Genomic DNA, 12,264 nt, shown 5'->3' on the forward strand with positions numbered 1-12,264 from the left:
GTTGACCCGAAGGCCCAGACGAGCTAGGTGCCGGAGCACAAGGTCCCTGTGTTCGCAAACCTGGTCTCGAGAGTGAGCTAGGATCAGCCAGTCGTCAAGATAGTTCAGGATGCGAACCCCGTGTTCTCGTAGGGGAACAAGGGCTGCCTCGACGACCTTCGTGAAGACGCGAGGAGACAGGGCTAGCCCGAAAGGGAGCACCGCGTACTGGTATGCCTGCCCCTCAAAAGCAAACCGAAGAAACGGTCTGTGTCGAGGAAGGATGGAGAAATGGAAGTAGGCGTCCTTCAGGTCGATCGCTGCAAACCAATCCTGTGGCCGTACGCATTCGAAAAGGCGTTTGGTCGTAAGCATCTTGAACGGCAGCCTGTAAAGGGAGCGGTTCAAGACGCGCAGGTCCAGGATAGGTCGTAATCCACCGGATTTCTTCGGTACAATGAAGTAAGGGCTGAAGAAGCCGGACTTCATTTCGGCTGGAGGGACAGTCTCGATCGCACCCGTCGCCAGTAGGGTGGAGGGTATGAGAGGAGCGTGGCCCGTGGGCCCTGCCAAAGTACCCTGGCCACCAGCCAAAGTATCCCCTCTCGAGGAAGAGATAGATTGGGTGTGGCAGAGGGGACTCTCCCACAGAAATCAATGAGTCTCGATCTATAAACATCGCGATGGTCATGTTCCCGCAATGAAAACATGACTCATCCACGAGCGCTGCCGAGCGTGATTAAGCCCAACACGCAAAACAGCGCTCGTGACCGTTAGACATATGAGTCACGCGCCCACATCCAGAAAATACACGGGCGAGCCGTCTTGAAAAAGACGTGCCGCGTGCAGCTCTTTTAGAGAGAGAAAAAAGCTCAGCAGAGTGCTGAAGCGCCCAGGGAGAAACACACACACTGTCGGCAGATCACTGCACAGATCAGCAGCAGGCAATGCGATCTCGCTGGAACACGCCGTCACACCAACACACTGAAGAGCCGCTCGTCTCGTAGAGTGAAGATGATACAGAATGGCTTGTAGGAGTGAAGAAAACTCTTGGCTCCGAAGTGAAAACATATCTGCATGTTGCTAGCGCACTTCCTTATATACCCCCAGGGTAGGGCGGAGTTACGCTATGCAAATTCCGCAGACCCATGGCATTTCATTGCCATTGGCTCGTTTTATATACTCGAAGATGACTCCGATAACTCGGAGTGACTACGAAGGGGAACTGTCATATACAGGACACTTTTCACAATACAATCAGTTCTAAATGGAAAGATTCTTCTTGTTAAATAGACAAGAATACAGAAGTTTCTTCTTGATGAGCAAACAGTTTCTTTACAAAAATATGCAACATCAGGAAAAGTAAAAAGGATGACTTTTAACATTCATATCTAAAAGGAAGCTGTGTGCACATAAAGAGAGTTGAGGTTAGAGTTGACTGGCCACATTCAGGCCATCATAAAAGGAGAGATGGTAAAAAGAACTAGTGAAGGTAAAAGCCACTAGACTATAGCAATATATATAAAAACTAGCTATGACAGGAGGGTTTAGTGGGCCTCATTTTAAACATCAACTTGGGACTCACATCTCTGAGTGAGTGAGTGTGTGTGTGTGTGTGTGTGTGTGTGTGTGTTCTCCTAAACCTTCCATGAAAGATTGACTGTGTCAACATGTTGTTCAGCCCATTCATATTTGAACAAACTTCAGATGCATTGGAAGAAATGAAAAAAAAAATATATCCTTTAACTTAAATTTGTACGTTTTGTGTTTCTGTTGAGTGTGCCCCTGAATGTGAAGAGTGGGCCGAAGTTTCCGAAAGTCGGTTGAATAAAAAAAAAAAAAAAAAAAAGTCGGTTGGTTGAGTTGTTGAGAAAGTAGGCCCACATAGAAGAGGGATGATTGTGTTAGTGCTTTGGATGCTATATCAGACTGGGTGAAATAATTTTCATAGGGTCAAAGGTTAAAGGGTCAGGGCAGTGTCTGACAGGTTTGAAAGTCCAAAACTTGAGTTATTAACACTTTCCCCGCCATTGACGGAAATTTCAGTCATTTGTGAGAAAACGCTTCCCCGCGATTGACAAAAATTCCTAGCTTTCCGTGTTTTCACTGTTATACGGTAGGGGACACATCTTCTGAAAGAGCGCTGAATCTCCGGATCAAAACACAGGCAGGATGCAGGAATAAGCGATAGCAAATGTAAGCAGATCATGCATATGTAAAATAACGTGATCATCAACATTAAACAGCATATAAATCAAAACTGCGTAATGTTACTGAATGAAATGTCGACCCAGGATGTGCTCTAGGACTGTGAAGCTTTTAGGGTGTTGATGAACTCGATCTACTCCATCTGTGTTTGATCATCATCGTTCTGAATCTGATCTGGATGGGGTTGTTTTTATGAAACTCATACCCGCATTCAAATGTTGATAAACAATGAATGCATGAAGCTAGAATAAAATGTTTTTTTTTTTTTTTTTTTTAAGCAGAGGGTCTGTTCTTTCTTTTTGATATACTGCATGTTCAGATATTCATACAACAAAATATTCTGGGGGCCATGAAAAGTTGGTGAAAATGATCAAAAAGCAGTGGCTGGCAACTTTTTTTTTTTAAATCCCTGGCGGGGAAAGAGTTAAGCCGGAAGGAATTTGGAATGAGTTGCATCATCCGAAGCTAAACTACATGGATCTGGCCGGATTACATGCCTCTGGTATCTCTCAGGCTTCAGCTGCAGAGCTTGTTATCCACTCCATGCTGACCAAAGAATTTAAAACATTCCAGTTCTTCAGGCAGATGGGCATGCATGGAGCCAGTGGAAAGTGGACCACCGTGGCCAAGCTGATGTTTGACAGAGAGCTGATTTGCAGTCTTACCGTCTTACTTTGTTGCCTCGCCTACAAAATCAGTTCACAGACATACCCCACTGGCATTGAAAAGGAGGTTTGTCTGATAGGTTCATGTGATGTTCACTTGGATTGAGACAAAGAGGTAAAAAAAACCCTTAGACTTCAATGGAAGGGCCTGAGCCATAGCATTGACACTTTGGGGTGAACTCATTGTAACCCCTAAGAAGAAGGGTGGTTTTTAGCCCATGTCCTGGACTCAACACACCTGATTCAGCTTATCGGTGACACTACAAGATAGGTGTGTTAGATAAGGACCAGGGCTGGGAAACACTGAGCTCCACAGAGAAATACCCTAAAAATACTTACAACACCTTAGCCACCGCATACCAATGAGCCTTGCAAGAACCGTGCAACGTTTTCTTCAGGGAATGTAAACAGCAATTTTTTTTAATAAAGTCATCATGATTTTTTTTTATCTTCTGATGAATGAACCCTTTCAATATGATAACCAGCTCTTGTTTTTGTGGTCATTTACCATTGTAGTGTTTTGACGTACTTTGGAGCACCATGTAAAAGTCTTCCCGTGGCAATTATTTAGCACTATGTTTCAAATGACCAAAAATTAGCTTAATTTATCTTACTCTTCAAAACTAACATAGGTTGTATAAGCTGAAGTGATGGACTTGACTTTACCTCTGACTTAATGATTTTTCCATGGTCTTTCTGCACTGCGCAGGGCTGAGTTTCGTGGAGAGCCCTGGGAATGTGACTTCCTCTCTGGGGAAGGCAGTGGAGGTTCGGTGCATCCTGCGAGCAGACGGGGTGGACCTTGGACCGCTGGACGTGATCTGGCTGAGGGAGGGAGAACCGCTGCACCTTACTGAGCTCAACCTGATTCAGATCCCCATAGATGAAAACAGCTGGCAGGTTACCAGTAAACTGAAGTAGGAATGCCGTCTTTACCGTGCATATCTGTTTCTTTTGGACATTTACACTGCCATTCAAGTGAATTGGTTTTTCTGTTTCCTCTGTCCATGATTGGTGTTGGCACCATTACTTTTATAACTAGCGTGTTGCGTATTATTGCGTTAATGCCTGATAAAAAGACTGAATTACGTTAAATCCTGAATTTTTGGACAGTAACGTGATAGTTACAGTACACAGAAAAATATTTTGCTTATTAGAAAAAGCAACAAGGGTCTTATTCTATAAATTCTAAAAGTAATATATTACTTTACTTGCTACTTCTGAACGTAATCTCATTATATATATATATATATAAAAAAATAACTTCCTTGTGCTTTCTCTAAAGCTGATTGGTACAACAGCTCATAGGTCTGATCCCCAATGAACACACATACTGATCAAACTGAAACCTTTTTAGTGTTTGCCAAATGAATACATCAAAATGTGACTACAATGTCAGATTAAAAGCATCCACTTTCTGCTTACAGGATAGAGAAGGTAACGCTCTCAGATATGGGCTCCTATCAGTGTGCGGTTTACTTCGATTCAGAGGAGACATTATCCGATGAGGGGTACATCCAAGTAGAAGGTATTATCTTTCTTTAGTGTATGTTACTTAAAATACAAGGTTCTCTTTAAATCACATGGGCTTTGTGATGGGAATATATGTGCAGAGAGGTGGAAACAAGCTTTGGGAGTCTGGCCTGGGTTGAGACTAACAATAGACTGTACTGTTGGGAACTCCTCTATAGCACATTATTGATACATTTATAGATTTTCAACCTCTCTATTTTCTCCTTCAGGTCTCCCTCATTTCTCAGTGGAACCACACCATTTGTCAGTAGTGGCTAATGTAGAGCTGAGTCTGCACTGTGAGGCTCATGGTCCTCCTGAACCTGTGCGGGTCATCTGGCTACAGGACGGGGCTCCTCTCAATAACCTGGATGACCCGATATCACTGTCGCCCTCAACACTCCACCTCTCAGGTATCTATCTTGACTCAACTATATACTGTTATTTACAACTTGGCTTTCCTAACAACAAATTCCTTGTCGCTGTCTGGCGGAAACCTTGTGTTCCTCTCGTCTTTTTTTTTTCATAATCATTGCTTATTGATCACCCTTGAAGTCTTTCTGTGAGTTTTGCAAATATTTAACCAATGAAATGTTGACAAAACCTCGAAGCTCCACCTCTGTTTTGAATGACGTGCCACAGACAGTTTGAGCAGTTTCTGCACCAACAATGCAAGGGTAAATACAGAATTGGTAAAGCGTTTTCTTTACACAAACACTGTGCATATAAAGGCAAAATTTTCATGTATTTGAGGAACAGAGACGAGAGTCTTAGGCTAGCATTTGCTGTCTAGTCATAGCCAGTGTTGGAGAAAGTTACGACTGAAAGTAATGCATTACAATATTGTGTTATTCCCTAAAAAAAGTAACTAATCGCACTAGTTACTTTTTTATGGAAAGTAATGTTACAATTGCGTTACTTTTCCCTCATCTGGACTGGGCTTTCTTGTATGTTTTTAATGGCAAAAAAACAAATAAGCCTCAGGCTGAATGAAACGCAGATTCACTTCTGTGCTGTAGAGGGCGCAGCTCCAACAAACCTTTAGCTGTGCTGCCATTCTGGATTGTAGAAGAATATTACACAGGAAAAGTTCAACAATTATACTTAAGTAAAAAAACAAAAAAACACAAATGTAATGTTTATCTAAAATCATTTTTGCTTATTTATAAGGTTGAATTGGATCATCAAAGGACAGCTGCAGAGACATTGGTTAATAAAATGAGATAACATATACTTGTGTAATTTAACATATTTAATTATTGCAGGTTTGCATTTTACTGTTTTATTCATTTTGTGTAATACTGGATCAGTTTTTTGTGCAGTGAGATGAGTAAATGCTCACACTAATCCAGAACTACAATTAACATGTATACACAGCGCACAAAACGCCTCTGCACTTACTCCTGATTTCTCTCAACATGGGGACAAGGACAGTCAATAAATGGGAAAACAAAGTGACTTGAGTTGCTTATTTGAAAAATGAACAGATATTTTGTTATTCAATTAAAAATAATGCATTACTTTACTAGTTCAACTCAAATTACTTGTAATGAGTTACCCCAACACTGGTCATAGCTGGGAAAACTTAAGGCTCACACAGATACTATACACACTGTAACCTGTAAGTTGATGAAAACACACTGCATTACACTTACTGCCTCAGATGTGCTCACACTAATGACGGACAAAACACATGGACAAACAAGGTTTCCCTCGACAACGCTGACATGTAACCCTTCTCACTTCAATAATAAATAATGATGCGGTAATGCCATACACTATAATTATTTGCTGCTATTATTAGTGGTGTTTGCCAGTGTTATAAACACTACCCTTACATAACAAAAATATATGGGAATATTTTGTGTTAAAAACTAAAATTTGGAGTTAAAAAACTACTGTCAGGATTTACTAAAGACAAGCAGTGAAACATTTGTGAAAAGGCGTGGACAGGGTTAGTTTTGCAGCTGAACTTATTGCATAAGCATTTGTAGGAGTTTCCCTTCCAGACACAATTTATAGGAGGAGAGTATTTAAATGAATCATTACTAAGGTTTGCGCTCGTCAATGTACCGGTGTTTGCGCCATTATTTACCTCCCAAACAAGCATGTCTTAAACCAGACGCTAACTGATAGATTGTGTTGGTCATTATGGACATGATCCGGTGTCTGTGTTCTTTCATACGCGTGTCGTCACTAGATCACGCTCAGAACTTTCCACTCCCATCAGCACTTTTTTGGAATTGCGCTCTCACGCTAATTTGCCCTGTTTAGTAAATCTGGCCCTAAGTATTAAACTTTGGTGCGTAACCCATCCTGTAGTGTGAAGAAATTCCCCTAGACTTGACGGAGATACCCAAGCCATACCTGAGGCCTTTTGAATAAACTGCTTAGACTAATATTACAAGTTAGTCATCTATTTCTTTCTTTAAGACATTCTTTCTTTAAGACCAGTCTCTCTCGTGCGCGCACACACACACACACACATACATACACACACTCTTTGTAGCAGGCGGCCTGTCTGGCTGTTTTCCAAATGGGAATCATCCTTTGAGACGCTGGCCTTTGCTTACTGGTGAAAGAGCAGCAGGAGATGAGAGGAAGGCCGGACAGGAAGAAAGAGTGGAGGGGGAAAAAAGAGGAGGAGGAGGAGGAGGAAGAGGAGGAGGCCTTTGAAAACCTGCCACAGCAGAGTGCCACATACAGCCTGTGTTGTTGTTCCAGCTGTACTGAGCTGGAGAGAGAGAGAGAGAGAGAGAGAGAGAGAGAGAGAGAGAGAGAGAGAGAGGGAGGGAGAGAGAGAGAGAGAGAGAGAGAGAGAGAGAGAGAAGAGAGAGGGAGGGAGAGAGAGAGAGAGAGAGAGAGAGAGAGAGAGGGAGGGAGGGAGGGAGGGAGGCTTTGACTCATCATAGATAACTGACCATTAGTTGTGCATTCACATCTTTGGAATGAAACACTTCTGCTTGCACTCACACACACACACACACACACACACACACACACACACACACACACTGACTCACGCTCATTCAAGAATTTCATAAACTAAAATGGCGGTTCTTTCCGTCCATAACATTCCTTCTGTCAGTGCAGCAGCACAATCCTCACAGAGAGAACATTTAACTCTTCGTAAAGCATTCAGTGCTGTTTGCTAAGGCAAGCAACAGTAATTACCATATACTTATGGTCAGGGGTTTGATAAAGCAACATTAAGTAGGCTATTACATTTTGAGGAGACGTGTGCTATTACATTTCCAGGCAATTAGGATTTCGGCCTAACAGATAATAAAACAAGAGAAAAAAAACCACACAAATAAATCTGCTGATAGTCATACACAGCACCTTCATAAACACAGAGCAAATGCCCACAATACCCTATCATCACGACCACACGTTTTGCAAAGGCACTCCAGTTTGTATTTGATTTCCTTGGCAGTAAAGTATAGCTGCAAAATTAGTAGCATGCTTCTTAAATGTGATAATTTTGTCTTTTGTAGTGGAAAGGTCATTTGTATAGTGGGAAAGTGTATTATAATGCAATGACCCTCTTCCAGGTTTGTATGATATGGCAAAAACATGGTTATTAGTTGAGTATCTAATGGGTTTAAAATAAGACTTGTTTTTCTTCAATGTGTGCTGATGAAAACAGATTGTGTTTTGGGGAAGGAAATAGAACGAGGTGAAACTAGATGTGTCTTGTGCTCTCTCTCTCTCTCTCTCTCTCTCTCTCTCTCTCTCTCTCTCTCTCTCTCTCTCTCTCTCTCTGAGTGACCCTTGATATTGAACTTCTGTGGCCTTTCATCAATGGACACATAGTGTTCCTGAATGACACACATAAGCGCTATTTTCTCTGAAAGTGCGAAGAATGCTGTGTGTGAGAAAGAGAACCTTCATTTGACATGTTTCTGTGAATGTCAGCATGTGAAGTGTGTGTGTGTGTGTGTGTGTGTATGCGCTCTCCTCTCCTCAGTGTTTTCCTTAAAGCAGAAGTTGCTCTTTTCAAATCAGCTCTTTTTATTTTCCAAAATGAATGAGTTTTTAACCAACAAACACATTCTGAAACTCAACCACAACCACAACCACAAGCCAACACAACTTTGGGTAACACTTTAGACAATCTGTTGACTAAAGTAATGTTGCAACTACATGTCAACTAACTCTAATTAGTATTATTAGAGTATACTGCTTAATAACTGTTTATATTGATGCTCCTCAACAGACAATCTACTGACTATAAGTAACTTTGCAACTACATGTCAACTTATTCCACTAAACCCTAACCTAACAGTCTACTAATACTCTACTAATACTGTACTGAAAGATAGTTAGTTGTAGGTGCAACATTACTTATAATCAACAGAAAATGAAGTGTAACCCAACTTTGCAGATTTTTGTTGTTTAGTCTCAGCTTTCTCATGTTGTTTCACTCCTCAACAGGTCTGAATAAAACCAGCTCTTTCTCCTGTGAGGCGCACAATCGTAAAGGTGTGGCATCCTCTGGCACGGGCACTGTGACGGGTAAGTGGACCGGACGTCCTGAAGTGAGGGTGCTTTTATGTGCTTCTAGCCAAGACAGTGTGGAAGACAGCTCATGGCTCTCTCACCGCATGAGAGTCGTGAGCCACAACTGATTCCAGTAATATTTAATGCTGCAATAAGCTAAAACATACATAGTACATTTCATTTATAAGGTGATGTGCAGTGGGAGACGTGTGAAATTGGTGAGCAGTTGAGGACAAGTTGGAAGAGAGGGACAATGTAAATATGTATGATACGACTCCTCAAGGTTGGCTTGTATAGCGCTCTCGTTGTAACACAGCTCAACTACCGGTTTGTAAAATCATGCCGAATTGTGATGAATGACGATACGTGATGTGAAAGTCACAAGAATCACTGAGATGACTGTTCAGACGGAGGCTGCGTAACATCAGACCTGTCTCTGTGCTCTTCACACTGTTATGAAAACGTTGATCTCAGTCACATGTGAGCAAAAATATTTGCATATTTTGCCTGCCGTCTGAATGTAGACAAAATATGCAAACATTTTTTTTTTTGCGATAAATGTTTTATATCTATCTTTGATCTTTCTGTCTAGTCCTTCCCTCTCAGCCCCATGACATTAAAGCCGAAGATGTCACTAATTCAAGTATCCGTCTGTCTTGGCACATGGGCTTTGGAGGAATCTATCCCATCAGCCTCTGCTTTGTTCAGGTACCTTCAAAAACTTTCTTTCAGTAGATCGATCACAGAATGAGTGAGTGTGTGTTTGTTTCAAACTGTTGTGTCGTTTGACTTTGACAAGCCTGTGGTGTGTTTGTTTTGTTCCACAAATGTGAGTCAGAACCCTTGTACCCACATACACACGCTGCTGAATCACGCTGCAGACTACAGGATCACATTTCACACTTTAAAAGAGGCCCCGTACGACTCACTTTTGAGGCCCAGTTCCCCCTGTGTTCTGGGGCCCTGGTAGGACGTGTGTGTGTGTGTGTGTGTGTGTGTGTGTGTGTGTGTGTGTGTCATACACTCCCCTTGGCTTGAGCACCACCCCAAAGTGCCTGGTTCTAATAAAAGCAGGCTCTTGTGTCTGAGCCTTCGTCCCTCCTCTGGTTCCCCAAATCTACAGAACCGAACGCTGTAAACTGAGACAAAACACACTAACCTGAGGAAACTGAAGGATAATAAAAAAGAAATGAGGAACAATGGAAATGCCAGAAAAGTTTAACATAGCTCAACTGATGCAATACAGATTTATTTATTTAGTTATGAACATGTCCATGTACAGTACCAGTGTGAAGTAATTCATTGCTTAACTAATAGGGGTGTAATAATATAGCGTGTCACAATATATCGCAATACAAAAATGCAACAATATGTATCGTGGATAGTGACAATATGTATTGTGTAGTTCACCCAAAATAAAAATGACTGTGTGAGAAAAAAGTTTACAGAGTTTTAGTGTCAGTACAGCATTAAACTACATTATTTTAAATATATCTAGTCAGTGACAGAGTGCAAGCATATTCATCTAAAATAATTCTGTATTTTCAGCTTCATAATCATGGATATTTGAGTCACTATTGTCCTGTGCATTGGGTTTCCAGCACAAGTCCAAGCCTATTCATTTACACCCACAATTTAATACCAAATTTAGCATTTTAATCAACAGTACATTTTTTGTTAACCGTTTACAGTATCATATGTCTTGGAGTATCGCAATAATATCATATTGTGAGTCCAGTGTTGTGATATGTATTGAATCGTGACATGAGGGTATCTTTACACCCCTATTAACTAAACATACTTTTGCCATATAATATTTAAAAAATCAAAGACAAACAAGAAGGTGCATGATAATATATTTGGCCACAGTAAAATTATTGTAATTCACAAAGCTCAATCAATAGAGGAAACAATTTATGTCCATCTGTGAACCTTTCCAATAAAATGAACACATTTAAGAAACATGCATCTAAGCATATAGAGATATCATTCAGCTCAAATACAGAAATATGTCTGGACAGAGTTAATCTAACCCATCGTAGGGGAATTCAGCAGCTGTGTGAGTCAGTAACCAGCAGTGCTCTTTTCATTGACTCTCTCTGAATCACTGAGTCCTGACTCACGTGTGACTCCTCGCTCCAGAATGAAGCCCTTCAAGATAATCAGGAGGAACAACCTCTGCATTGAGCTTTGAGTGCGATGACACATCTTCCCTTTCGTACCGCAGCACTGATTCAACCACGAGTCGGTTCTTTCATTCACCCCATCAGAATACATTACAATAAACTTTATACACATTATAAAGCATGACCTCTCATTTTGTCCAGCTTGTGTTCTTCCGGCTGTATCGCTCTTTGGTAGCCACGCGTTTGAAGCTTGTTTTCAAGTGAGGTTTTTAACACTGCCTCAGAGAATCTAAAAAGAAAAATAGAAACAAGGAGACACATGTTGTGTATACATGCATTTTTAGATTCATATATTGATATATGTATGTGTGTGTGTATGCGTGACATATTTTAATCACCATATCCATAGTGAAAATATTAATTATACTGTATAATTATCGACAATTTTAATAATTTTATCAAAATTTTCTTACGGTAAAAAAGCAATAATGGTGCACTGCAATACAAACTACTCTGACATCGCTTGCTTTTCATTTTACATGACTGAGAATTGGGAAGCAAGATTTGCTTATTCCAGAATTATGTGCACATAACCTTAATATAATTTTCTTTGTGCAAAATATTATGCAACATATATAATAATTTTTCTATGCAACATATATAAATGTTTATTTATTTTTAAAATGTAATTTCTTGACAGTTTTCGTGAGATTCACACATTGCTATTTTGTTCTTGCATGCAACCTGAATTCTGTGGAATTCTTGTAATCATTACTAGTCATGCCAATAAAGCTTTTGTTCATTTATAAAGGCCACGCTTTCTTTCTTCTCTGTGATTCCTACAGCCGAGAACGATTTGAGGCAGTATAACTCTAGGTAGGTGGTTGGTTATGAGGGAAGTTTGATGTTTTGAGGCTTTGCATCGGCAGCATGTTTCTCCTGCTGAGTGAGGTGTTTTCATGTGTCCTGCTGTGCCAGCAGCGTGTGTCCAGCTGGAGATGACTTTATTGAAGATGTGTGTATGTGTGTGCTAACTAGGAGTGTGCCAAGACCCGCTCAGGAAGATGGCTGCATGATTATGAGGAATGTTAAAGGGGTCCTATTATGCCCGTGCACGAAGTCTTGATTTAGTTTTTGGGGTGTACTAGAATATGTTTTCATGCTTGATTGTTCAAAAAATATTATACATTATTTTATACAATATTATAAATATTATAAATATTTTACATTGAAAAAAAAAATATATATAAAGCTTGTATATAAAGCACACA

At 40.6% G+C, this 12,264-nt stretch overlaps 1 protein-coding gene across 1 annotated transcript in view; it reads left to right on the plus strand.

Moving 5' to 3' along the window:
- Positions 1-12,264, plus strand: part of axl (AXL receptor tyrosine kinase) — a 53,102-nt gene that overhangs the window by 5,443 nt on the left and 35,395 nt on the right. Inside the window, exons 2-6 of the mRNA XM_084126238.1 lie at positions 3,562-3,769; positions 4,280-4,380; positions 4,595-4,777; positions 8,802-8,882; positions 9,460-9,575. Coding sequence (XP_083982364.1) covers positions 3,562-3,769; positions 4,280-4,380; positions 4,595-4,777; positions 8,802-8,882; positions 9,460-9,575 — 689 coding nt within the window. The remainder of the gene's footprint in view (positions 1-3,561; positions 3,770-4,279; positions 4,381-4,594; positions 4,778-8,801; positions 8,883-9,459; positions 9,576-12,264) is intronic.

The sequence above is a fragment of the Abramis brama genome, assembly GCF_963993115.1.
Source record: "Abramis brama genome assembly, chromosome: 10".
NCBI classification, from domain to species: Eukaryota; Metazoa; Chordata; class Actinopteri; order Cypriniformes; family Leuciscidae; genus Abramis; species Abramis brama.